The sequence below is a fragment of the Chaetura pelagica genome, unplaced genomic scaffold (assembly GCF_000747805.2).
Source record: "Chaetura pelagica isolate M959 unplaced genomic scaffold, ChaPel_1.0 scaffold55, whole genome shotgun sequence".
NCBI lineage: Eukaryota > Metazoa > Chordata > Aves > Apodiformes > Apodidae > Chaetura > Chaetura pelagica.
Window position 1 is genome coordinate 3184808 of NW_009953571.1, and position 27804 is coordinate 3212611.

The window sequence follows — 27804 nt, forward strand, 5'->3', positions numbered from 1 at the left end:
GGGGAAGCTGCTTCATTTGCTGTAACAGAAGTGGGCTTTTGGAAAAACTGAAAAAAAATATTCTGACACTTTTGGGATGAGCAGAAGAATCATAAGCCAAGGGTAGCATCTATATCATAAAGAAAGTGGTTTAAGCATCCATAATACTCTTTGTATTGGAAGTTCAGAGAGAGGCTCAAAATACCCGCAAGCAGGGTATTTTCAGTAAAACGTTATTTGAGCCAATATACTAGTCATCCTTCTGTTTTGGCTCCCACTCCTCAGCATGCATTTAAAGTCAGACAAGACAAATTTAGCAAGCTGTTGATAGCTTATGCTACACTTGTAAACAAGAGATCTGAAGTTATATATAAATTGTTTTCTAAGGAAGAGAAGTTTTATGGTGCTAAGAGCAAGTCTGGCCTGCTGGGCCTCTTATATCACCACCAAGCAAAGCTGTAACACAAACATAGATTGTATATGGTCATCTACTGGAAAAAGCAGTCTTACCCTTCTCCCTACCACTCATTCTCATCTGCTTATCTAGACACAGGCTCAGTTGTCCCCCCTGGGAAGAAGCAGTTTCCTTGCAAGCCACCTTGTAGAACAGCTAGCCACAGGACTCCCAGTAAAAGTCCCTCCCAATTTCTCCAGTGTCTGAAAGCAATGCATCACTGTCTTCAGAATGCAATCCACAAAATGTCCCTACCTTCACAGCAAACAGGACAGAGTGCCAGGAAATACTTTACAAATTACAGTACCTGTGATTATAAAAGGTGAATTAAAGCCATAATATTTCTGTTTAAAAAAATAAAGAAAAAAAAAAGCTAAGATTAGTGAAAAGGCAGGAAATTAATCTCTTGGAGAGTAAGTTCAACTATCTCCTGCATCATGCAATTCTAAATCATTAAGGAAGTACCTTATGGTTATTAATGCTAGAGAATTAAAGGAATAAATCATTCTGGGTTTATCTACTGAAGTATCTCTTACATGAGTGAAATCTTGAACTAAAATTAGTGAACAAGTGCCAGGTGCCTCCAATTATATTCTCCAGTAGCCACTATCTGAAGCAATTTGGGGTCATCTTAATTAAGGACAAATGAATCTTTAACCAGTTACGTTAGTATTCAGCAACGGTGTGTGAGCCTCTGTTTTGTAGCATTCAGAGGTTGCATTTTAAACCATTTTATTAAACAATAAAGGAATAAACAATAAAGGAACATCCCTTGCTCTGGGCAAAAAAGTCATTAGATGCAGCGAGTTCCACCCTGTCTCTCTCATGCCTTTGTATTTGACTTGGAAAGGTGCGTCTCCTTCAGAAGTGCCATGTCTGCTTTAAGGTTTTCCAACCAATGGGAGAACCTACCCTTTTGAAGTTCAGATTGTGTTTTTTGTTGTTTTGTTGGGGTTTTTTAAGAGTTACTCATTATTATCAGGCGGTTGAAAGTGTAATAATTAATTTTAAAATTACCAGATTAGTCTCTGCACAGAGAAGGTTATTAATGGCTGAAGAGTTCAAAATTCTGAAAACCCACCCACACTTGGACTGACATGCCAACACAAGGCATATTTTGCCTTTGCTGTCAGTTTCTACCACTGTTTAGAAGACTGACTATTCAACTTTATGAACAGGAAACAGCATTACAGCAAACTACTCTGACTTGAGTAAACTGAAAGACCTGCTTTTGAACCTCCTCAATTAAAAAATACGCTTTTCCACTCAGGAGAATAAAATAAGGATGAACAGGAATAATTCAATTTTTAGATAATAACTCTTTTAGAAACTTCACAGCATTTTCTTATGTTACCATTTCCTATTTCAAACTTAATTTCATTCTGTTTACACTTCAGATATTTTGGTAAGTCACACAAAGAATATAACAAGGCTTTGTCCAAGCTGTCACTGAATTTCATGCACAGCTTATAAAATGAAGAAAAATCACCTATTGTGTAATTTATTCAATACATGGGATAGGAGGGCAGTTAGTATTGAACAATTATTGCAGTTGTGTAAGACTTTTTTTATCTTAAAAACAAACAAACAAGGAAAAGCCATTGAAAAACATGACAGTAATGCAGCATTATATTTGTATGGTAAAGCATTGTAAATGTCAGAATATGTTAAAATTAGGAACATGCAGAAAACTTTATCTACCTTGAGTCTGTGGAACTTACATAATCATTTCTGCCATTATGCAAATACTATTCTTAGGCATTATAATAATTTAGCACTTTTCCTATTTTTTTTCACATCATCTATCAATCCTGCATGCTTCATACAACTTTAATTGTCACAGTGGTGTCAAGCATCTCTATTGACAGATTTTTGTATTACACATTATTTGGGTGGAATGTCACATTGCCTACCAAAGATGAAATTCAGATAATTGGAGAGAATAGATTTTCTGCCAAAACACTGACAATCTTTAACAATCTTTCTCATATATTTCAACTAGAAGATTCAAATAAAACTCATCTAGTGTTAGTATAGATATCTTTCATAGATTCCTAAGCAATATAAAAATAAACAATACAATGTAAAAAAAAAAAAGGAGTCTGCTGACAGTAGTGAATAATATTAAGAAGCCAGGAATTTGCAGAAAACAGGAAGGGGAAACAAAATTAAATAGGTAAAAAAATCAGGGGTCAAAAAGACAAAGATAATGATATGCATATCAAGAGAAAACTGTAGTCATCATAGTCCTCTTGACATTTGGCTCCATGGGGAGGAAAATAAAGCAGTGTTCAGAAAACTCATGTGCTGTATTTAATATACTACATATCATCCTTCTCTTTCTGCACAATCCAAAACGTTTTCCATTTCAGTGATAATTTGGGAAGATGTCAGTAGTGGAGTGGTACTTAACATATTAAAAAATTAAAAGCAGATGTTCATAATTTCTGACAGAATTTTGAAGAGGGTTGGCTGCCAAGCTCTCAGCACTGCTGAGAATTCATTTTCAAAGTCTGAAACACCTGGGAAATTTTATAGGACCAGAAAAAAGCTGAAGTTGCATTAGCACTTAAAAATTTGAAGATTAGGGGCTTACTTTAACTGAAGTGGCTCCCCAGCAAGAGCACGCAGTATACCAATTAGTGCAAGAATGGCAGCAAAATAGGGCCTAGGGTGCTGCCATTGCTTGAGATGACCAAGGCCAGCTTTGATAGTACTCCCAGACAAAACATTCAAACAGGAAGTATTGGACTTCATCAGTTAATTACTAAGTAATAGGTACCAACCAAGAAAAAAAATATCTTGGTGAATTAAGTAATCTTTTCAAATGGAAACATAAGTCTAGATTCAAAAAACAACAAATAACTGTTAGGCTTTGAGAGATACTACACTTTGTACTGCACAGTGCTGTGATTAAAAATGCAAATTATTCAAAACAACCACCAAACATGTTAACAGGGTAACTGTTACATCTCAGAATGAGGATGAGAAATCACTACTTGGAAGGTGATTTCTCTTGAGATCCCCAAGAATAGCCCCTTAGGTCTATATTCTGAAGCAATTTTTCAATTAATGGCCTAGAAAAAACAAAAATTAATGATAACATTTGTGAGCCACATAGAAACTAAAGAAACACCATTTAAAAGGAATGAGTAGCAACATAGCAAAACCTCACTGATGTAGTTGGCTCAGACCTAGCTTAGAGTATACTCATTTATGAAGACTGTATCTAGAATCAAAGAATGCAGAGACCTCCACCTGGGTAAACAGTTTCTATGAAGACAAGTAGAGAGGATGGTGATCACAAATGCTCAGAATAATGTAATCATGAGAATAATATGGTCCTCAGATGAGTAAACACAGCCACATCAAGTAGACAGGTTGAGTTACCAGTATTTGACCAATCCGAAATACCCACAAGTCAGGATTGATGGTGAGAATTGTAAAGGAGTCAGAAGCACTGCAAGAATGACCACATGCTTACAAAACATGCCTCACAGAGAGAGGCTCAAAGTGATCATTTACTTAGCTTATTGAAAAGAAGAATAACAAATTGGCTTCAACATAGGATTCAACTATTTAAAAGAAAGTAATTTTAATGAAGGTTTTTTAATTACTTTTTTAAGGTGAAGATAATCACACTGTTAAAGACTGCTAGAAGTTCAGGTTGTAGTAGTGTGTTTAGGATTCTGATTTTACTAGCCACTACTGATAATTTTCAGTTCAAAATCAAGAAAGCCTTAGTAAATTCTGACCTCCAAAAAACCAAAAGTTATCAAATAAACAACCACCCTTCTCCATGAGGACAGCTTCCTTCTCACCTGGCCCTTCTGTCACCACAGGCAGTCTTCCCAAGCAACCATCTTCTCAGCAGCAGTGTGGAGCATGCACAAGGGCCACCCCACTGCATGCTGGCAGAGCTGCTGCACATGGGTCAGGCTTCCAGCCCGTGTGCTCAAGCACGTGCAAGGACACCAGGGAAGTGGTCAAAAAAAGGCTATTTCTTGCAGTTCTCCTTCCCATGAAAACTCCGTGGGGACCGGGCTGCAGGCCAGCCTAATTGCTCTGGCAGCACCAACAGCTGATGGCTTCCTCCTGCTATTTTTCCCAGGGGCTCTTCGACCCCTTCAGGTTCACATGACTTAATCAAACCTGAATGCCCTGCTGGAAGATATGCAAATTATTTTTCAGTTAGACAAAAGTGTTTTGGCTCAATACTGGTGTTACTAAGTGAAGTTTAATGATGTGCTACACAGGTCAGACTACAGGCCTAATGGTACTTTCTAGCTATAAACTTCACTCTCTAAAGGAGGTTTTAAAACAAAGTATTAGTGTATTGTATTACATTATATTATTTAACAAGACTGGCCAAAACATCAATAGGATCTGTATATTAGGGCCACATTTGTCAAGTCTGGGATTTTCACACTTCTAGACTGCTAGGCAGTCTCAACACAGCCCTACTTGCAGAGAACTGCACTCTGCATCCTGGCTCGTATGTGACCTCACATGGGCATTTTTCAGTGTGCTAGACTGGCAGAAAACTACCTCAACCAGCACAGGTACTGAAGAGTTTTCTGCCAGTTCAGCCTGCTGAAACAGATAAGCACAAGCTTGGACAAGTGCTAGAGCTGCCATAAGGATGTGAAAAGGCTGTATCTCACTAACCAGCAAATAGATTAGGCTATGCTGACATGGGTCTGTAGCTTTTAACTAAGGCATTAGTAAAGTCTCAGATGCATTCAATTCAGAGGAGACAACAGCTTCAGTTTCAGATTTATCTTAGGCCTATGACCAGAACAGGTCTCTTTTTCCTGTCCAGCTTATGCCACAAGAAACTGTATCATTAGGATATCTTTCTCTGAAATACTGAGCTGAAGTTTTTTCTATTGCAAAGCAGGATAAACCAACTCTGAATGCCAAATGAAGCATAGCAGTCTGATTTTAAAGCCATTCTAAAATTGATTGTGAAGAAAGACAAATTACATTGCTTTCAAGTTAATAAAAGTTCAATCTCCAGAAGAACAGGTTTCAACTTGCAGTATTCCACCTTGCCCTGGGCAACCCAGCCACATGGAGTGGTGGAACATAGACTTCTATATTGCCTTTATTTATCTTAAAGATACAACATGGGATCATAAAATGCATTACAGGTGACAGCATATAACTGAAGATTGGGCAACTCTACACAACACAAACATGTACTTTCTTGGTTCTCTTTCACCCATTAAGATCAACTCAAAAAACCACTGACACTAGAGGTAATGCTAAGATAAAGACAGCATCAGTTGTTCTAGTTAAAACAGACTTCTGGAGTAAAGTGGCAAACATTTCATTAGGTGCAGGGATCAGTTTTTTCTAAACAATAATGGTATCTCTACCTTATCCAGCCAGCCACATGACCTTGTATACATTACCAGAACTAACACTACACAGAACTCCACATCATTTGTTGTTTATTTACAAGCTCTCTTCTCACATGTTAATGAGTGACACCAATTCTTCAGAGGGAGAATTTACTTTTCTTGCCAATGTACCCTTGGCAGACTCTGCCTTGAAATAGAAGATTTCAGGGAGGGACTGAAGCCAATGAGAGGGAATGCAAGGAAGGATAGCATGATATGAGAAGAATGCCTGCAATTTTACAGGGAAAAGACCCAGCTGCCAGTTATTCAGATGTTTCAACTCACACACAAATGCTAAGCTGTTCCATCAACAAAAGTTACACACTTAGATACTCAACTGCCAGAGCAGGTGCTCTTCGGTGCTCTAACCTGCTTATGTATTCATATTTGAAGATGACTGAATTAAGAGATGATACAATAGACCACACTTCCTCCCATTCCCTAAAAGAAGGAAAACATCTCTACTACATCATCTTAATCTCCATGCTAGACAAAGCCTACACAAGTAATGTGGTTACCAGGCAGGTAACCAAAAGGACCTGCGACTCAGGTAAAACATGCTGGGGTTGGGAATTTGCTTCTCAACAAGCAAAAACTTAAAATCCCTCAGAATTCTCAGACTCCTTCAAAAACTCTGAAATAATTTGCCTCTCTTTTGTTGTCTTCCAAGCTGCTATCAATCCATAACGGTGCTTTTGGCCCTTTTCAAATCACTTGACACTACTTGAAAGCAAGTGGATTGCATGCTGTAGTTTTATCAGAATATATCTGTTCAGTGCATCCAAAGCATGCAATAAAGTGCATACAAAATTGAGTTAAAAAGCAGTTGAAATATCCTGATGTTTTAGTGGTCCCTAGACCTTCCTTGGCATTCAGACACGGAAGTCACAAACTAAAACTGTAAAGGATTTCTTAAAAAAGTAAATTCCAGACCAGGCTAAAACTGCAGAAGACAGCATCTCTTCCATACAATAGCATGACTGGGAAAAACAATATAGTTACACATGCAGAAATGGGAGAACAATCTCTGCAACAAATTTCAAAGCTATTGAGCATTTAAGAGGTTAACTGCAGAGTTAAAGCTCAAAGCAGACTTTACAAAAAGTCACCCAGCTGATTTCCAGCTCATCTGCTTCATCCAATTGAGTCTGATCCACTGCAAGATTCAAGAGACGTATGTGTATGCACTGTTCATCATCTGGTGGTTTTGGGAGAAAGAATATTGGGGTGGGAACCTTGTTTATATTGGTAGCCCGCCCAAAATCCAGCTTGTCCACACAAGGATTTCCACCCCTCTCCCCTAATTCATTAGCTTTCATGTCACTATTATGGATTAGTCAAAAACATTTACTGTGACTTACGCTCAAGCTTCTTCGCTTTCTGCTACACTCATCTTTATAATTAACTACCTAATTATATTCTAGACATCCATCAAAAGCTACTTAACCTAGTTGCATTCCAATCGAGAGGTCCTTGGCCAAGTTTCCCCTCCTGTCTGGACTGGATGACAAGAACTGGAAAAGTTACCTCTATTGCTGGGATGCTGTTCAGTGCCTTGAGCAGGATGGACTGCTGAGGCATGGAAATGGAGTTTTGCTCTTGTTCTGAAGCAGGACACCTCTTGGAGCCCCCATCCTTGCATCTGTGCCAGGATTCAATCCACAAAGTACTTGGGATGTTTGGGCATTGGGGACAACAATGGAGGGAGCATGTCAAAGCCCAAGAAGATACATGGAGCAGGACACAGGCCTTTTTCTGGCAACGCATGATGGACTCAGACATTCCTAAGAGCAAGATGTAGTGGAAGCTGTCAAAGATGGTGACCAGTGTTGGCATTTCAGCTTTCTTTGAAACTCATTAAAAGTTTTCTGGCCCACCTTTCTCTAAACCCCACTGTTGCATAGTCGTTTATTTTAATTCCACAAATAATTTTTCATTTTTCAGTAGAATTCTAGTTGTCTTCTAGCCCCAGCTACACTGTAGATTGTCATAATCTCATCTGCCTGTGTGCTGCAATAATCTGAGAAAAACCCAGTATCCTGTCATGCAGAATGTATTTGTTCTGAGTTGGAATTGGGAAGTGGGGGGGTGAAAGGAGGGGAGGGGTGGGGTAGGGAAGAAGAGAAGGCAGACTTACATTAAAGTTTTTAAATTTTAAATATTTGTACTGCTTTGCTCATGCTTTTTTGTGTATTTAAAGAAGAGTTATACGATTTTAATGGAAAGAACCTGCAAGGAAGTTTACATGCATTAGTCTAAAATTACCTGCTTACCACTAACAAAAAAGGGAGAGTTCATTAAGGCACTGATTCTGTCAGATTTGATCTATACAGATATGTAAGTAGTCTCAGTTTCATCTATCCAGTCAAAACTTGTTTGTCCAAAGACTACTAAATTTGGAACTCCAGGTTATAAATAGGAAAATGAAAGTACACTGAGATCAAGTGATTTGACCAAGACACAGGTTGACAGGATCAGGATTCAGAAGCCACCAGTTTGAACTTCTTTGCTTGTCCCACATTTGCTCCACCAGACAAAGCAAGAAGAAGGGAAAAGGGACAAAAATGTTTACATAGTCCTCTTGGCATCAACCAAAAATGCCACAGCCCTATCCAGTATCAGCTATATGGCTACAGATTCACTTCACATACATGCCTATTACAAAATTTTAAGTACGCAAGAACTAATTTAATTTATTTTAAATCACTGTAAGACCTTATAAATCAAAGCTCTAGACTGTGTGTGCAAGCAAGGGTGTGTAGAGGGGTGTTGCAGACACGTTCTGCTAACAGAGAAAGCCAAAAGAAACAATGAACAAGGTTTTCAGTAGCTGTATTCTTAAAAACCTGCTTACCTCAGTAACCAAGCTTAATTGCTGCATCTATTAAAGCAGGCAGTGTTTACTTTCTGAAAAACAGATAAATAACATTTCACTAGATTATTTTCTATAAAATTAGTTTTGCAAGATGTCTTATCTAGGATTCAAAGGAAATACTTTAAGAGATTACAAACTTTACTTCAGTGACTATTGATTTTTTTCCCAATTTTCCTAGTCTAATAAAATTTAATATGGAGTTCACTTTGCTTTGCTCAGAGAATATTTTAGATACAAAAGTTGTGGAAGGTTTATAAGGGAAGCAAAACATTATGGAATCAGAAACTTTCAAAAAAGGTTTATTCATGAGCATTACAGAATGCCAAACTAAAATGAAACAACACAGCATCAATAGAAAGACACATTTCACTAAGAGCTTAATGCATTAATCTGGAAAACAGTACATATTTGAAATGCAGAGTGGAAGGGTAATTTTTATGCTGCCTAATGTCAGGCACCAAAATCAGGTCCTCCATGTAAAGGCTGCTCTACCTAAACTCCTAATATAATCAATACAGAGAAAGATTACCAGATAGTGATTACTCAAAGCTGTACCATGGATCAGGCCCTCTATGGAAACTAGATGTCTAGTTTGGGCATCAAGCTTTTGTACTCATAGGACAAGCTTAGGCACAAGATGGGCACAAGCTGCAACAAGGGACAAGCTCCAGCAGGTGTTCTTTGGCTGTAGCTACACCAGCACACATACTAGACTTTCCCATGCAGCAGCTTCTTCAGAGCAAATGCCAAAATCCCACTTTGCTGAGTTTTAGATCCAAAGCTCAGCTTTTAAGCCTGTATTTCCAGATAAATAGCAAGGCATAAATTAGCCAGATCAGGTTCTAAGGCTTCTGCATTTCATTACTTCAATAAAAGAACTCAGAAGATGGTCCTTCACAGAACAGATGTGTTTAGGAAACCTTTCTCTAGACAGGTGCAACATGCCTAGCAGACTGGACCTAAGGGTAAAGAACCATTTTATAAGGTTGTTCCTTGAAGGACAACATGCTTGAACAAGACTCTACTAGATAATACTTTGAAGCTAGGGAAAAACAGCAAAAGACTGCAACCTTTATATAAAAGGGAAATATTCTGAATTTACAATGAAGGAAGATGAATAAAGAAGATACACCAGCATATAAAGTAGTTTCTATTTTGAGCTCCTTCAAAAGGGAAAATCTCTTGCCAATTTTATGTTAGAAGCTAGCAACTTCTGTACACTGGGATTGGCTTTTAAAGTGATACAGTTCCCAGCTAAGTATCAGAATCCTTATGAGCCAAGGTGCTTTCAGAGAGGGCACACATTATTAATGCACAAACATGAAATTACCTTCCTGTCCTGAAGAGGGAAGAATTGCTAGAAAGTCATACTGAGCATGTGGTTCTACAATAGAGATAATGAACATGATGACATATGTTGACTAATCTGACTTCTATCTTGCTCTAAAGATTTTGTCTAGAAAAGCAAGTAGTAAAGGGCATAACATCAAACTTGAAAAGAACTGCAAATATATCCTACATCATCTCATGTAGGCCATGCATGGTGATCTATCCTGACTAAGGCAATGATTACTCTCAAAACTTTTAAAAAGAAAATAAGAGGACAGGTTCTTAGAACCAATTTATCTAAATGATATAGCTGTATAATAATGTGTTTTCCTACTTGTCTCATGTTAAAATAAGCCTATATAGGTAAAAAACTACAAGATTTTAGCATATAAAATTGAATTAATTATACAAAAAATATATATGTGAACTTTAGCTAGTCACTTCATTTCTCTGTCTCACTTTCTGCAATTCCAAAATCAAAATAGTGTTTTCAAGATTTTTGGGAAGCTTCATTCCTTAACATCTGTAAAATCCCTAGGGATCCTCAGACAGCAGGTACAGAAAAGTGTTATCATTAATCACCATTCTGAAATTAAGACATCACTTTTGAGGTTCTATCACAGAAGAAAGCCATGAAATGCTTCTCAGTGCCTTAAGGACAATAACACTTGCTCAGTCATTTCAAGGGTTTGATAAACAAAGTTTCCAATTAGATTAGACAGAAAAATTGTAATTCTTTCAAGAAGAAGCTGCAATATTACCTGTTCAGTATCCTAATTTTGTAGACTAGTGTCTGCTCTGCATTTTAACTTTGCACAGTCCAGCAATACGGATCTGTCTGCCACTGCTGGCAGAAATGAAGAAATATCTATTAGCAGCATGGGGAGTGGGGATGAGAAAGAGGAAATGAAGGGAAAGCTTCACTTCTGACATCAGATAGTGATGCAGAGACAGCTTCCCACCGAAAGCATTGAGAACTTGACTTCCTTTCAGATAACATGTTAAGTTTTTCTGGGACTTATATAAGGGAAATTTGACTGGAAGGTAGATGAGAACTTTGAATATGCAACAACTTAACACCAGCAGAAAGAGTAGGGAGAAAAGTAGTAAAAGATAATCAGGTATCAGGGCTAGAAAGAAACAAATACTTGAGAAACGGATGAGCAAAACAAAGAGGGAAGCTCAGAAGGAGGATAGTACAATGATATAAAATAAAAACAACGGTCAGCTACCAAGCTCACTAGAGGAGGGGGAGAATGTAGTTCACAATTAAAGTTTGATCTACAGTGCAAAGGAACAAAATGGGAAGGGCTGAAATTCCATTCAGGACAATACTACCTTTCCTCATGTCTCTCCTCTCTCTATGAAACTGAATGCTAGTAACACTCCAGAACCTGACACACTTCTACTTTCTAACAGAAAAGAATTAAAAAAACAATTTCTTTTCAAATGTTTGGTTTCTTTTAGGTGTATCATGTACTCCACATACTCTCTACCTCCCCTTTGTACTATTGCTTCTCCTCTAAAGCAACACTAGGCTATTTTTTCCATTACAAATACTCCACAAGTTCTACTGAGGAATCTACACCAGTTATTAAATCAGCTGATGTAAATTTTGACTGGTTCTGGGACTAGATTTTAATGCAGGAAAACCTCAGAAAAGACAAGATTTGACAAGTATCTCTGCGAGCGCTAGAACTAGCGAAGCTTTTATCCCACAGATTTGTGGTTCTTGGCTGACATTGAAGTCTAGGAAGGTGTGAACTGGTATGGAAGCTTTTCCTGCACCTGAAGCATTTCTAAAGGTCTTTGCCTTTGTACCTGAAAAATTATTTAATTAAGCTTTCAGGAATTCATCTGCCTGGCAAAAGGCAGGACCACAGCTTTGGATTTCAAGAGAGCAGAATTCAATCTCTTCAAAGATCTACTTGGAAGATTCTCATGGAATATGACTCTAGAAAGAAAAAGGGGTCTGGAAGAGCTCACTGATATTCAAGTATCTCCTCCAAGCTCAAGAAAGGCCCATTGTGTCAACAGAGGTGATGAGATTCATGCTCAGTAAGAGCATGGAATGCAAATCACACTCAGATCAGTTTATGAAGGAAGGTATCAGACCATGCATTATCAGAATCACACCCCTGCAACAAATTCAAAATGGATTAAGCCTAGTTTATAAATATTACTGAATATATTTCATAACTCATTTTCAGATTACAGGTTTTCCATAGTACTACCTTATCCTCGTTTCCCAAAGAAGTAGTAGCATATCAAAGTACTAATCATCCATGCAGATCACTTCTACTGATACTCATCTAGGATTCTTGAAAGGTGCTTAACAGCATAAACCAACAATCCTTTTAATCATATACAGCACCTCTGCTATGAAGACAGACTGAGAGGGTTGGGAATGTTCAGCCCGGAGAAGAGAAGGCTCTGGGGTGACCTTATAGCAGCCTCCCAGTAGCTGAAGGGGCCTACAGAAAAGGTGGGGAGGGTCTTTTCACCAGAGAGGGCAGTGAAAGGACAAGGGGTAAGGGTTTTAAACTGAAAGAGGGGAAATTTAGGTTAGAATCAGGAAGAAATTCTTCACCATGAGGGTAGTAAGGTACTGGAATAGGTTGCTTAGGGAGATTGTTGATAGCCCCTCCCTGGAGGTGTTTAAGGCCAGGTTGGATGAGGCCTCATGCAGCCTGGTCTAGTGCGAGGTGTCCCTGCTCATAGCAGGGAGGATGGAACCTTAGATCTTTATGGTCCCTTCCAACCTTATCCATTCTATGATTCTGAGTCTATGATTCATGATCATACTGATTTAAACCAGACTAACAGACGTTTATTGAGGTAAGGTGACTTTAAAGTTATGTGAGAACTTCTATACACAAGCACAGCTGTACTGTTCAGCTAAACTAACACACATTTTTAGTCAAACGTGGACATACTGAATGGCAACAAAGCCATCAAAACAGAGTGCAGAGCAGGGATTTTCTGAGATTATGAGTTTGCAGGCAGCAATTATCTTGCCTGTCCAGAAAAGGTTTGCTGGAACAGTTTGGTAACACAGTTAACAGAAAGAGAAATAGAGCTCATGTCAGCCTTACTCTTCTGTACACACTAAACTGGAACACGTTTTCTCTTCATAGTGCTCTTCCTCAGATTGCATCTACACTGCTCATGGCAGCTCAACACAGAGGAACCAGCGCTCATTCCTCAGCTACACAGATGTACCATCACAACACTTCCCATACGTCATCTGACATGCTGAGATACATTAACTGGTCTCAGGCTACTGCCAAAGAAATAGATCTCTGCACCTTCCAGGTCTCAAGCTGGTATCTCAAGATAGTGCTGAACTGTACCATATGGAAACACCAACCCTGATCTTGGGGGTTTTATACAAACATTGCATTACACAACACAGATACACAACTGAAGCCAATGTTCACAGAGCAGGGATGAAGGTAATTCTTTTCTCAGGTCAGGCACTTTCACATCTCAGGGCAGGTTAATAACCAACAGTGGGTTGAAATCAGGCATGAGCTTCACAGAGGCTCTTCTTTTAGTAGAATCATAGAACCATAGAATGGTTTGGGTTGGAAGGGACCTTAAAAATCACCTAGTTCCAAGTTCCCAGCATGGGCAGAGATACCTCCCACTAGACCACATTGCTCAAAGCCCCATCCAACCTGGCCTTGAACAGTTCCAGGCAATTTTCTTTTCTTTTCTTACAACTTCTTTGCAGAAAGTCACAGTATAAGCAATCAAGAGAAAACAAGATTTTAATCTCCTTTCTCTAGCTCCCTCTCTCCCTTTCAGCATCTCTGCTGCTGAAGAGTAGACCAGAAACATGGCACAACATACTAGTTAATGGAGGAAATGCTTCATCAACCTTCTATTGGACGATCACCCATGCACATGTACTGTGCAGATCATCTATCAAGGCTTGTGTCCAGAGAGAGAAGAAATAGACCAAGAAACAAGGAGCATTCAGAATCTCAGACCAGATCATGCAACTTAGAACTCATTTTATTCCAGGAAACTTCCACACAATTTGGAATACTAACTCTTCAGGCCTCTACTAGAACCAAAAAAAGTCTTAATTGAAAAAATCTATTTCAGTTGGTTTGAATAAGAATGCTGTCATAGGTATGGGAAACTTGCCAAAAGACTGCAAAGCAAATGGTAATAACAATTACCAGTTGAATTTTGGATAATTTCTTAGCAGAATGCAGCAACAATCACCGTACATAAGCTCATTTCAATGTTACATTCAACTGGAACAGAAAGTAAAGAACATATTAACTTAATTTGCCAATGACACAATCAGCAAAGAACTGTCAAAAGACACAAAACAGCCAGAAAATGTTAAAAAACAAGCAGAAAGCTTGTGGGTTTTGCAATAAAGTGCATTTGGAGAGACAGATGTACATCTAGAACATGAAGTTGAAAAAACATTTGGAAATTAAGATGAGCTGGTGCATGTTCAGAGATATAGTTGAAAAGGAAATATTATACAGGGGAGTGGGGTGTCAGAAAGGGACAAAAACAGATTAGATAGAAACTTCCAGTGCACTACATTTCGTTTCACAAACTGCATCAACAGAATGGTATGAACCTCCTTGGAACTTAACCTTGCAAGTCAGGTTAAGGATAATAGAAAGGGCTTTTTCAAGTACATAGCTAGCAAAACTAGCAATAGAGGCAATATTGGCCCATTGAGGAATGAGGTGGGAGCCCTGGTGACAGAGGATATAAAGAAGGCAGAGGTGCTGAATGCCTTCTTTGCCTCTGTCTTCACTCCTGCAGGGTCTCCCTATGAGCCCCAGATTCATATAGCCCCAGAAGAAGTCAAGATAGAGGAAGAGTTTGACATGGTAGATGAGGATTGGGTTAGGGATCAGTTGAGTAATCTGGACATCCATAAATCAATGGGTCCAGATGGAATGCACCCAAGGGTGCTGAGGGAGCTGGCGGAGGTCATTGCTAGGCCACTCTCCATCATCTTCAGTAAATCATGGGCAACAGGTGAGGTGCCTGAGGACTGGAGGATAGCAAATGTCACTCCAGTCTACAAGAAGGGCAAGAAGGAGGACCCGGGTAACTATAGACCGGTCAGCCTCACCTCCATCCCTGGAAAGGTGATGGAACAACTTGTTCTTGTGACTATCTCCAGGCACATCAAGGACATGGGGGTCATCAAGAGCAGTCAACATGGTTTTATCAAGGGTAAATCATGTTTGACTAACCTCATAGCCTTCTATGAGGAAATTACTAGGTGGATAGATGATGGTAGAGCGGTAGATGTGGTTTATCTTGATTTCAGTAAAGCATTTGACACCGTCTCCCACAGCATCCTTGTGGATAAGTTGATCAGGTATGGGTTTGGTGACCAGGAAGTGAGGTGGATTAGGAACTGGTTGAAAGGAAGGAGTCAGAGAGTTGTAGTCAATGGGGTAGAATCTGGTTGGAGGTGTGTTACTAGTGGAGTCCCACAAGGGTCGGTGCTGGGACCGGTGTTGTTCAACATCTTCATCAACGACCTGGATGAGGGTATAGAATGTACCCTCAGCAAGTTTGCTGATGACACTAAGCTGGGAGGAGTGGCTGACACACCAGAAGGCTGTGCTGCCATTCAGAGAGACTTAGATAGGTTGGAGAGTTGGGCGGGGAGAAACATGATGAAATTCAACAAGGGGAAGTGCAGAGTTTTACATTTGGGGAAGAACAACACCATGTCCCAGTACAGGTTGGGGGCTGAACTGCTGGAGAGTAGTGTAGGTGAAAGAGACCTGGGGGTCCTGGTAGACAGGAGGATGACCATGAGCCAGCAATGTGCCCTTGTGGCCAAGAAGGCCAATGGCATCCTGGGGTGCATTAGAAAGGGTGTGGTTAGTTGGTCAAGAGAGGTTCTCCTCCCCCTCTATTCTGCATTGGTGAGGCCGCATCTGGAGTATTGTGTCCAGTTCTGGGCCCCTCAGTTCAAGAAGGACAGGGAACTGCTTGAAAGAGTCCAGCGCAGAGCTACAAAGATGATGAAGGGAGTGGAACATCTCCCTTATGAGGAAAGGCTGAGGGAGCTGGGTCTCTTTAGCTTGGAGAAAAGGAGACTGAGGGGTGACCTCATCAATGTTTACAAATATGTAAGGGGTGAGTGTCAGGGGGACGGAGTTAGGCTTTTCTCAGTGATGACCAGTGATAGGACAAGGGGTAATGGGTGTAAATTGGAGCATAGGAAGTTCAAGGTGAATATCCGAAAAAATTTTTTTACTGTAAGAGTGACAGAGCACTGGAACAGACTGCCCAGGGAGGTTGTGGAGTCTCCTTCACTGGAGACATTAAAAAATCACCTGGATGTGTTCTTGTGTGATGTGCTCTAGGTGACCCTGCTCTGGCAGGGGGGTTGGACTAGATGATCTTTCGAGGTCCCTTCCAAACCCTAGGATTCTATGATTCTTATCGTACTCTCCTGACCTGTGCATCCAAAATTTGTCTGAAGGGGAAGCGACAGGCTGCAAAAAGGATCCTCAGTTAATACAGACCAACATACTTTCTGCAGCAGCTTTATGCTTCAGTGGTGTGTGCATCTAAATAAAGTAACAATCACCCTTAAGCGGAAGGAAAAGATCCTGTATCTGGTGTTGAACCATTCCAGGCCTATATCTAAGGTATCAAACAGCAGTTATTTTTGCTGGAAGCAATTTTGAATTGAAGGGACGGGGTGGGGGGTGGGGTGGTGAAGAAAAAAGAGAAAAGCTGTTAAAAGCACCAAAGAAAACTGGGCTCTAGAAGAAGTGCCAATGATCCTGACTGAGCTTTCTGTTTACTGCTCAATACATCAGGCCTGAAACAAGTTTCTCAGTGCAAAATTTCTCTAATTGGCTGGAAAGGATTTAAGGAAAAATCTTTTTAATTAAAAACAGAGACCCAAGAAGGCATGAAAGCCATGGGGGCTGGAAGAGGCATATGTTGACCTTATGAAGCTTCACAGCAGAACTCTGCAGGGGCTGTTTAAACTGAGAAAGCACAGTTTTAATTAAAGAGTCCTGAGGAACAGACAATTCAAAAGAGCAGGTCAGCTAGATTCCAAGAGGTCAATTTAAGCATAAGTAGAGGGAAAACAAGACTTTTGGTCATTTTGCCCTCCTCTGGGAGAAATTTGTTGCTAACAGAGCTTTATGCTCTATGCTCTCAATACACAGGCTAGGTGTCCTGTGACCACCACTATGGGTGTTGCATATCATCGGTGTTTATGGGAAGGAAGAAATTTTGTGAAGTCCACCCCAGTTTCTTGACACTGGATCACATTCTAAAATAAACTTTTTTTTTTTTTTTTTTCCCCCTAGCATGTGGAATTCCAGATATGCTTGTACATACTTGAAAATAGAACTATGCATCTCACTAAGCTTCTAAAAAGTGAGAAATCCTGTAAAAAAACCGGATCCAGCTTATCAACAAACAGAAACCCTCTTTTTAAAAACACTTTTTCTTTTGCTTTTTGAAGTGTGGTATGTCACTATCATAGTTGGTGAAGCCAGTCATTTTTACTTGCTATTTGGAGACAAAAGGAAAAATAAATCTAGTACCCAAACAAATGGAATTATGAGGAGCGATGTAACTAGAACCCAGCAAGTCGCAGGGCACACAGAAAATTGTAACATAAAAGCTGCTGCCTTTTCTCTATGAAGAACTACTTCCCAGTAGTTCAAAAGAATAAGGAATTAAGTAGAAAAGTAGTATCTACATTAATTTCCCAGCTATACAAGAGTGTTGCTTTAACACATCAAAAATGTCTTTTTAAAATACCCGTATCACATTCTAAAAAAAACTTTTTTTTTTTTTTTTTTCCCCTAGCATGTGGAATTCCAGATATGCTTGTACATACTTGAAAATAGAACTATGCATCTCACTAAGCTTCTAAAAAGTGAGAAATCCTGTAAAAAAACCGGATCCAGCTTATCAACAAACAGAAACCCTCTTTTTAAAAACACTTTTTCTTTTGCTTTTTGAAGTGTGGTATGTCACTATCATAGTTGGTGAAGCCAGTCATTTTTACTTGCTATTTGGAGACAAAAGGAAAAATAAATCTAGTACCCAAACAAATGGAATTATGAGGAGCGATGTAACTAGAACCCAGCAAGTCGCAGGGCACACAGAAAATTGTAACATAAAAGCTGCTGCCTTTTCTCTATGAAGAACTACTTCCCAGTAGTTCAAAAGAATAAGGAATTAAGTAGAAAAGTAGTATCTACATTAATTTCCCACGAGAAACAGTAGTGTTAGGGTTAGTGCACTTCAATTAGCGTGTACATGGTTCTGCACATACACGGATTATTACATTTAAATGTTGCTTCTGTTCAGATAGATCTCTTACTGGTCCTTTGAGAACTCATGGCTAGATGCATCTGCTTGGGTGAATAAGGTGCATATTCCAAGTCAAGACATGGTTATTTCAAGACTGACAGAAAAACCAGCAAATTTCCCTTTATCAAGGAAGAGAAACCAGCTTCTGGATTAAGCAATCAGTCCAGTAATTTGTTAGATAGTGCCTGCTTTTCTAGAATCACAATTAAACACTCAGAAGTGGAAAGGTGTTTGTTGTTTTGTTGTGTTTGGGGTTTTTTGAGTTTGTATAAGCTTGGAAATTGCATCGTCTTGTATCTTTAATTTTATTCTTGCTTGCTTCCTCCAGCCAGGATCCAAGGTTTGATGCAAGTTCTCATTTATTACGTTGACTTATATCCTCACAGACCTGGGACTGATGTAGTTAATCAGGGACACCCTCCACAGATAGGTGGACATAACCAAGAAAAAGCCACCACTCACTCCTAAAACAGAAATTCAAATGAATCAAATGAAGCTTGAAGTAAATGACAGGGGGAAATGGCAATAAATACTTCTCTGGCAGAAGAATAAATAAAAACAACATCCTGGGAGACATGGAAGTTACTGAATGTAGAACTTTTGAAAAAGGAAGCCAAAGATGCCTTTATAGTTCATAGTTCTTCATGGACTTAAGTCGATGATAATACTAAGGAATGGAGCAATCCTTGCACAGAAACAAACCCAGGAAAGAAAAATGGGACAGAGCAGAATATTGCTGTAGAAGGCAATGGGCAGATTTTCACCCTTTTCTGCACACAGAAATTCTATTGAAAATAAATGGTCATACAATTAATAACTCTCCATACACCTGACACAGGGCACCAAATGCAGAAAGATGCTAGTTCAGGTCTCAAAAGTAATATGGCAATGTTAATCAAACCTATACTGCTGCTCATTTCAGAGCCAGCAGGTTGATTGTCCCATGCTGTTTATAAAATAAACAGGATTTCCTACCAGCACCCTATAAACTTATCTACATCCTTGTGATGGGTTGACCCTGTTGGCTGCCAGGTACCCACCAAGCTGCTCTATCACTGCCCTCCACAACTGGACAGTGGGAGGGAAAAGATAACAAAAGGCTTGTGGGAGATAAGGACAGGGAAATCACTCACCATGGGCCAACTAGACTTGACTTGGACATTATTTTAGTGCCAATAGGAAAACAAGAAATAAAACCTTAAAACACCTTCCCTCCACACCTCCCTTCTTGCCAGGCTCAACCTCACTCCCGATTTCTCTACTTTCTCCTCATCTGAGCAATGCAGGCGGTTGTGGTCAGTTCACCTCACGTTTCCTCTGCTTCTTCTTCCACCTCACTGTCTTCCCTGCTCCAGCATGGGGGCCCAGCCACGTGAGACAGTCCTCCATGAACTTCTCCAGTGTGGGACCTTCCCACAGGTTGTAGTTTTTAATGAACTGGTCCAGAAATGGATCCTGTCCAGGGGGGTATTCCTTCAAGAATGGGAGACTCCAGTGTGGATCCCCCATAGGGTCACAAGTCCTACAAGAAAACCTGGTCCAATGTGGGCTCCTCTCTCCATGCATCCACAGGTCCTGCCAAGAGCTTGCTCCTGCACAGGCTCTCCCTGGGGTCACAGCCTCCTTCAGGCATCTGCCAGCTCCCGCATGGGGTTCCACAGGCTGCAGATGGATATCTGTTCCAGCACGGATCTCCATGGGCTGCAGGGGAACAGCCTGCTTCACCACAATCTTCACCACAGGCTGCAGGGGAACCCCTGCCCTGGCACCAGGAGCACCTCCTCCTCCTGCTTCTTCCTGACCTTGGTGTTGGCAGAGATATTTCACATATTCTCACTCCTCAATTCCAGCTGCTGTTGCACAGCAATTTCCCCCCCTTCTTATATATGTTATCCCAGAGGTGCTACCACTGTCGCAGTTTGGTTCAGCCTTGGCCAGCAGCAGGTCTGACCTGGAGCTGGCTGGCATTGGCTCTGTTGGACATGGGAGAAGCTTCTAGCAGCTTCTTACAGGAGCCACCCCTGTAGTCCTCATGCTACCACAACCATGCCTCACAAACACAAATACACACCTGCACATAATACAACGTTAAAATTGTCAAAATTGTATCATCATAAAAAGAGATGCTGTAGCAAAAAATTATCTGTAGACAGGGTCATAATTCTATGCAAGTATGTATAACTGTTTTTATTTGATATGTATATATGGTCTTGTATTCTAGTGCACTAATCATTAAGAAACAACTTAAAACTAATTTCTGAAATTATCCAATTAGAACATGCACCACCAGCCATACTTGTAAAGAAAGCTCCAAATCTTACTTGCTTTGTGTATCACTTAGTCTGACTTTCACTAATGTTAAGAGAAGCATTCTGTAGTTTGGATCACCAGTGAACTAATTTCAGGTTGCTGCTATTTGTTGTATAACATGATTCCTTCCTGTATTCATCTAAAAGCAATGTATTTTGAGGAAAGAAATCCATGTCTAGTCTATGCCCAGGTGTGATAACACCATATTTCACCCATGACATTGCACAGGTTCAGCGTATGTGAGTTTACTTTTTCAGAGCTAATGACTGTTCAGAGTTCCACTATGCACCAGTATGGCAGAAAAAATTTAGCAAACAAAACTGAAATGGATAAAAATCAACATTCTAGTCTATAATTACTGCCAGAGAATCAATAAATTGAACTGAGCGGATGATAGTATTGACAGCAAGCTCTCTAAAGTGATGCATTTATGTTTGTTCCTAGTGAATATAAGAAGAAAATATGTATAAATATATAGGTAAACATGCCATATTTGTTCAGACTAAAAAGTGTAGCCACTGGACTTTAAAGTCAGAAATATATATGTTGAACTCTTTAAAGGTCACAACAGGAGCACAGTAACATCCACCGGAGCTTTTGTTCCTATGCTCCTCCTTCCCCTTCAAGTACCTCAGTGATTATATTTTCTATTGCAACCGTTTCCAGAGTCACATAAAACTGCTAAAAGCAAAAGAGAAGGAAGAGAACAAGTAATTAAACTTCTCAGTTCTTTCCAACAAATCCATTTGGCTGAGTTAGATGTTAGATAGATGAAGCCTGATGAAGACTTGCACTGAAAGTACAGCAGTGGCTGCTTTCGCTCAGAGACCTTCCTCTCAATTTGTCAACGAGGTTCACCACTGACAGCAGCAGTACTAGTGGATGGCTTTTTCACTATAATCTCTAACTCTCCTACAGAAATATGTTCTAGCAGATTACATTTTCTCTTTCCTGACTATGACCTGACCGCAAATTAGGTAAGTCCTCGCTGCATACTGGTTAGATTAGTACCATACAATTTACCTGAAATCTTAAAAATAGTACCCCTGAACTAATATAAATTATTTAGAACATAACAAGTACCTTTCACTGGGAAGCAGGTGTTACAACCAGCATAGTCAGTTACTTCAGTAGGTAATTACAGATTTTGTCATATTTAACTACAACTGCCTATTTTCCAAGGATTTAAAATGGCATGTGTCAAAAAAGTCAAGTCATTATTCATTGTCTTGCAAGTTCTGTTCATCAGCAGCAGAAGTGCTGCACAGCTCAGCCAGAAGGTGAAGTTTCATCTATATTTAAGGGAATGTTTCTAGTTTTCCCTGCAACAAGAAGTGAGGCTGAATAGCCTAAAACAAGTGAGGCTTTCAATAAAAAAACCCAAAAAAAACACCCCACCAAGATTCATATTTGTACAGAAACTTTCAGTGCATCTGCTTAAAATACTAAATTAAAAACTAAAACAAAACATAATTTTAGTTGCATGTAGCTACATGAGTTTATTTTGAACTCTGGCCAGGTTCGTAATACCTAATGTACCAAGTTCAGTATAAGAATAGCTACACAAGATAGTACAGTGCTGAATAGTTATTTTGGCATTAGAGCTTTTTGCTTGTGGGTAGGGTTGAGGAAGAGGTCACACAGTTGTCAGTGGCTCTGCTTCAGGATCATGCAACATCATTTAGGAGCTGTGCCAGAACTAGCTCAGGCACAGCTCGGGTGGCAGCGCTCACCACCCTACACGGCCTGACACCTCAGTGTACTCTACTTCCTGCAGGGCTCCTAGTAAAAATCCCCAAGTACTGCAACTGCCTGAGAGTCTGAGCACCTACTTCCCTTATGCTCCATAACTTATGTTCTAACCAACTCCATGTATGCTACACTGCTCTTATCCACCAACTCCCAGCACACATTTTTTTCCATCCATTCCCATACACAGGCTCGCAAATCTGATCTATTGTTGCCTGCAGGCAACAGGGTCCTACATATGGGTTGGGACAGTCCCAAGCACAATTACAGGCTGGGCAGAAAATGGATTGAGAGCAGTCCCAAAGAAAAAGACTTTGGGGTGTTGGTTGATGAAAAGCTCAACATGAGCTTCTATTGTGTGCTTGCAGTCCAGAAAGCCAAATATGTCCTGGGCTGCATCGAAAGAAGCACAACTGGGAGGTCGAGGGAGGTGATTCTCCCCATCTATTCTGCTCTTGTGAGACCCCATGTCAAGTACTGTGTCCAGTTCTGGAGCCCCCAACACAGGAAGGACTTGGAGCTGTTGGATCACATTCGAATGAGGGCCACAGAGATGATCGGGGATATGGAGCACCTCTCCTATGAAGACAGGCTGAGAGATTCATGGTTGCTCAGCCTAGAGAAGTGAAGGCCCTAGGGAGAGCTCACAGCAGCCCAGCCTTCCAGTACCTGAAGGGGCCTGGAGGGAAGCTGGGGAGGGACTTTTTACAAGGGGATGTAGTGATAGGACAAGGGGTAATTGCTTTAAACTAGAAGAGGGGAAATTTAGGTTAGACATTAGGAAGAAATTATTTAGCGTGAGGATGGTGAAATATTGAAACAGGTTGTCGAGGCAAGTTGTAGATGCCCCTTGCCTGGAAGCGTTCAAGGGCAGATTGGATGGGGCTTTGAGCAATCTGGTGTAGTGGGAGGTGTCCCTGCCCATGCAGGGGGATTGGAACTAGATGATTTTGAAGGTCCCTTCCAACTCAAAGCATTCTATGGTTTTATGACATGCTCTTCTGTAATGGAAGAAGCACTGGCAACAAGATGCTCCTACACTACTTTATGCTGTGAGCATTTTTTAACTATTCCACAGGCAACTGTGTCTCCCTCTTAACAATGTTAAGAGTATTAGAAAACAGTGTCAAGTGTCACTATTTGTACTGCATTAACAGCCTAGATAATTATTTTAATTTTGAAGTAACAGAACAGCAGATGCTGGAATACTTGCCTCCGTTTTTCCCTACTGTGCGGAAACACCTCCAGAAGGTCCGAAGAAAAGACGCCCTGTTATGAGGAGTGGCTTGAACAAAGCTGAACTCACGGAACAAGATGTGTGTTCCCTGCCGCACGCTGTTAAAGCTGTGGAGATAAAGTCAAAACAAGAGAATGTTAGAAAGCTGAACTGATGTGAATGTTCTGGGGCCAGCTGGAACACTAGCAAGAAAACTACTGGAAGTTACATTTGTGGAAACAAACCTCCAAAGCTTATACCCATCTGTTCTCTAGAGAGAAGACTATTTGCAAAAACCACACATTGGAACTTAATTATAGGAATTTGAAGTTGGTGAAAGTAAAACTCATTCTAAAGAATCCTAGCAAGGGGTGTCCAAGAGCCACTTATCTGAAACCAATCCACTGGAAAATGGCTGCCCAAGAGTAAATGTTGTTTATCTGACCAGAAGATGCCCCTTCTTTTAATGCCATTTGAACTTCACTGCTATTCTCATCACAGTTTTCTGTGAAGTCACAAAAACCCCAAAAAACTCTTTAATAGAAGACTCAAGGTCTCATTTCTAGGTTACTGAAAATTGAATGTATTGGATGTACAACATCTACTTCAGTTGCCATGAAAAGCAGATTGACATTTCACTAAACAACACTTGGCACAAGTTTACTTTGAAAAGAGTAGTTGGTCATTATGATGGATAGTAAATTTGATATTCACAGATTTGCATTTTAGTACACATTTATCGTATTTGAGTTGTAAGCACTCTGGGCTAACTTATTGTAGCAAACATTTGTCAAAAAGGTTTCTCTGAAGTCTAAGAAGTTCTCCTTTGGGCATGGTAAAGCTCAACATGCAAGAACAATAGAAATGCAAATACAAACATTATAGACCAAAAGCTATAATGACAGGGTTGTCTCAAAGACAGATTTTGTGTATTTCACTCTTCATTGTGCAAGTGGGACAAAGCTTTCAGATGCTCCAGAGAGATCATTAAAAACCATTCACTTGGGATGGCAGCTTAACTCGCCTTCACAGGAGACAATTAATGAAAAGATGCAAGCTTACAGCATAACCTCTCCATAGGTAGCATCTCCATAACAGACAAAATCCAGTGGCCAGTGTGAACACATTCAGTTTGCAATTTTAAATCACCTCTTTAAATATAAATAATTTAAATAACTTTATCCTTCATAGAAAAAGGTCTCACATTTGAAAGATAATTATACCAGACAAAATTAAAAAGTCATGTAATAACTGTGGGTGTATGTAGTTAAGAAGACAATTCAACTTTTTCTTAAAATAATCACAATTTCTGTTTTTTAATGTCCTGGTTTTCAAAGCCACGCAAGTAAATAGAATTTTTTTGTCATGTGTTGACTGCTAGATGCAGAACACTGTTTCTAGCCCTCCTATCCAGAACGAAATGCAAGTCAAATAAGATAATCATAAGGTGATTGTACTTAAGAAATGCTTGTGACTCTTGAATCAAGGAATTCAAAATACTCTTTCTGTAAACGTCATGGACAAATATGTTATTTTGTATTTATGAAACCACTATACCAGTGCTGTACAAACCAAAGAAAAGAACAGCCATTGTCCCAAGAGATTAAAGTAAATAAATAAATCATGTGCCTGATCAAAATATACCAAAATTACAGGAAAGGGCTTCCATGACTATCATTGTAAGTAAAGAGTATTCATTACTAAGTGCTGTAGCTCAGTGCCTTAAAAGTGAATGAGTTCAGAGCAAGGGAAAGCAACTTGCATGAAGCCCCACAAGATGCCTGTGACAAAGCTGGAAATGGGATTTCAGATCTTCTCATCCCAAACCACAGTGTGTAAGACTTTTTTATTTCCTATTTGCAATATTTTGCTGATTATTTGTCAGGCTGATGGAGAAAAGAAGGATATGAAGGGAAAAAGAAACTTTGTGTAATAGGAGAAAGCAGCTTTCAGAAATATGACACATAAGGGAAAAGAAAGAGAAGACCCAATGATCCAACTAAATGCACCAAATTATGTTGCTCAGAATAACTACAGCCCATGCAACATCTGGAAGCAGATCCTGGCACTACAATAATGGAAAGGTTCAGACATGAAGCTAATATACTATTAATTCACAGCAGACAGCCCTGCTATATTATTCCTTAGTTCTAATAAGCAAAAACTCAAGTTGCTTCCATTTTCGTCATGAGATGGCTCTAAACCTAGCAGGCAGAAGGGTATGATATCATTTGTTGTTGCTTACTCAGGTAAAAGAGTGGGTGGATATGTTGGAACATCAGCACACCTGGATGTCAAGTGCCAAGTGCCGCCAGCTAGCTAAGGTACAATATTTCATTCATTTCTCATTTAGTGCAATAAGATTTTGTTTAACTATACAATGGAAGGATTTTGCCCAAAAGCTTAAATCTGCAAGCATGGGAGTCAGAATTTTTATTCCAGTTAAGATGCTGCATTTCAGAGACCCTACAATAAATTCCTTTTTAGAAGCTGTAAAAGCTCAGCTCAAAGAAGCCAGCCCATGACAGACCCAACCAGCAAGCAGCCCAGTGACAAATCAACAGAGGATTCTTGGGTAGGGTCAAGATCTCTACCAGAGACAGAAATGCTATGAACCAATTATATGTTTTGAAATTCCTTTATCATGGGTAGATGGGCAGTACAAAAATAACTTGGCCACCTTTTCCTTAACAATTACCCAGAGATGAAGTTACCATTAATGTGGCAAGTAGTAACAGCTTAAAGGTAAACTTTCTGGATGAAAAAGAAATTGTGATGACCCAAAGCTGTTTGCAAATATTCCAATAGCTTGTGGGGAGCATGACCAACACCCTACCTATGATTTTTACACACATGTGAACAGACACCTTTTCCAGGTTCTTTCGAACATAAAAATAAAACAAACTGCAGACTAAGACTTAGCTCAAATGTTATCAAGCTTAGCAGCTGCTGAGATTCTTCCCTTAGGATTGCTCGGTCTTTACTCTATCTGCCCTCCTCTCTCTGAACAACTCATAGCCTTAGCAAAGTCAAGTGGTCAGAGCTTATCAGCACACTTGCAGGAGACTTAGAAACAAACTAGCCTATCTCAACAAGGTGAGATGGTTTGACAGGCTTATGAAGAAAATACGAATTGGAATAGAAAAAGAAACTTGATGTAATAGGAGAAGGCAGCTATCAGAAAGTTGACAAACATAAGGGGTATGTTTAGGAAAAGAAATAAGATTAAGCTCCTCAGTCATTTAAAAGTGGGTTTGTGAACCTAGAAGCAGGCAAAATAATTTTTCACTTCTCTAATCAACTGCTCCTTTTACTCTTTTAGGCATTTAGTGCAGCCATCTGCAAGAGATTCCTTCAAGAAGAAAGCTTTCAGCAATTCTGCAAGTCTTAAGTCCTCCTATTGCAAACTGAATGGCTCCTCTGGCCTTCTGCATTAGCAGGAAACAGAGTGGGCAAATTAGAATATTAACAAAACTTACTCATTATGTAATTTTATTTGTCTTTCTGAAATTGAGACTGGAAATTGAACTGAATGTTCGTTAGCTAACAACAGTTCACTCCTAACACTCATATTTTACACAAGAACTGTTGTGCAATGGGATACTCCACTAACACAACAGCTGCTCCCATTCACTTGTGAGAATATTGTGAAAAAGAGAGAGAAGCAAACCAAGGTTCTTGCTCCATGGGAAGATCTAAAGAAACTTTTGCAGTAGGGACTTCAAGATGCTTACTTTTTCATTTGTTTCCTTTACATGCCTCAGAGCAGTCAAACCACACAACGGTCTCTTCCAGTGTCACTGGTGAGAAAGCTGCATCCCATGCTGTGGGATGGCATGTGCACAGGAGAGGAGGAAAAAAAGTTCTGGGACGAGATTCTGATACAACAGCCCCAGCTCTCAGAAATGGCTGTGCTGGGAACTCTAGCACTCAGGTGCTTCATCTCTGAACAGAGCTGCTTTCAGTGAGGCCTTGTCTTTTGTGTAATTACATTTTGGTAACTTGCCAGAGTTCAGAAACTTTCAAGCACTCTTTTCAAATGTTTGGACTTCTGAATAGATTGTAAAAGCCCCAGGATGCTATGGTAACATCCCAATTGAAACCCACTGCAGTGTTTTGCCTCTGCCTGCTG

At 39.8% G+C, this 27804-nt stretch overlaps 1 protein-coding gene across 1 annotated transcript in view; it reads right to left on the minus strand.

The window, feature by feature from the left end:
* Window positions 1-27804, minus strand: part of LOC104390453 (chromosome unknown open reading frame, human C11orf49) — a 78516-nt gene that overhangs the window by 34145 nt on the left and 16567 nt on the right. The window contains exon 3 of the mRNA XM_009999590.1: window positions 23670-23800. Coding sequence (XP_009997892.1) covers window positions 23670-23800 — 131 coding nt within the window. The remainder of the gene's footprint in view (window positions 1-23669; window positions 23801-27804) is intronic.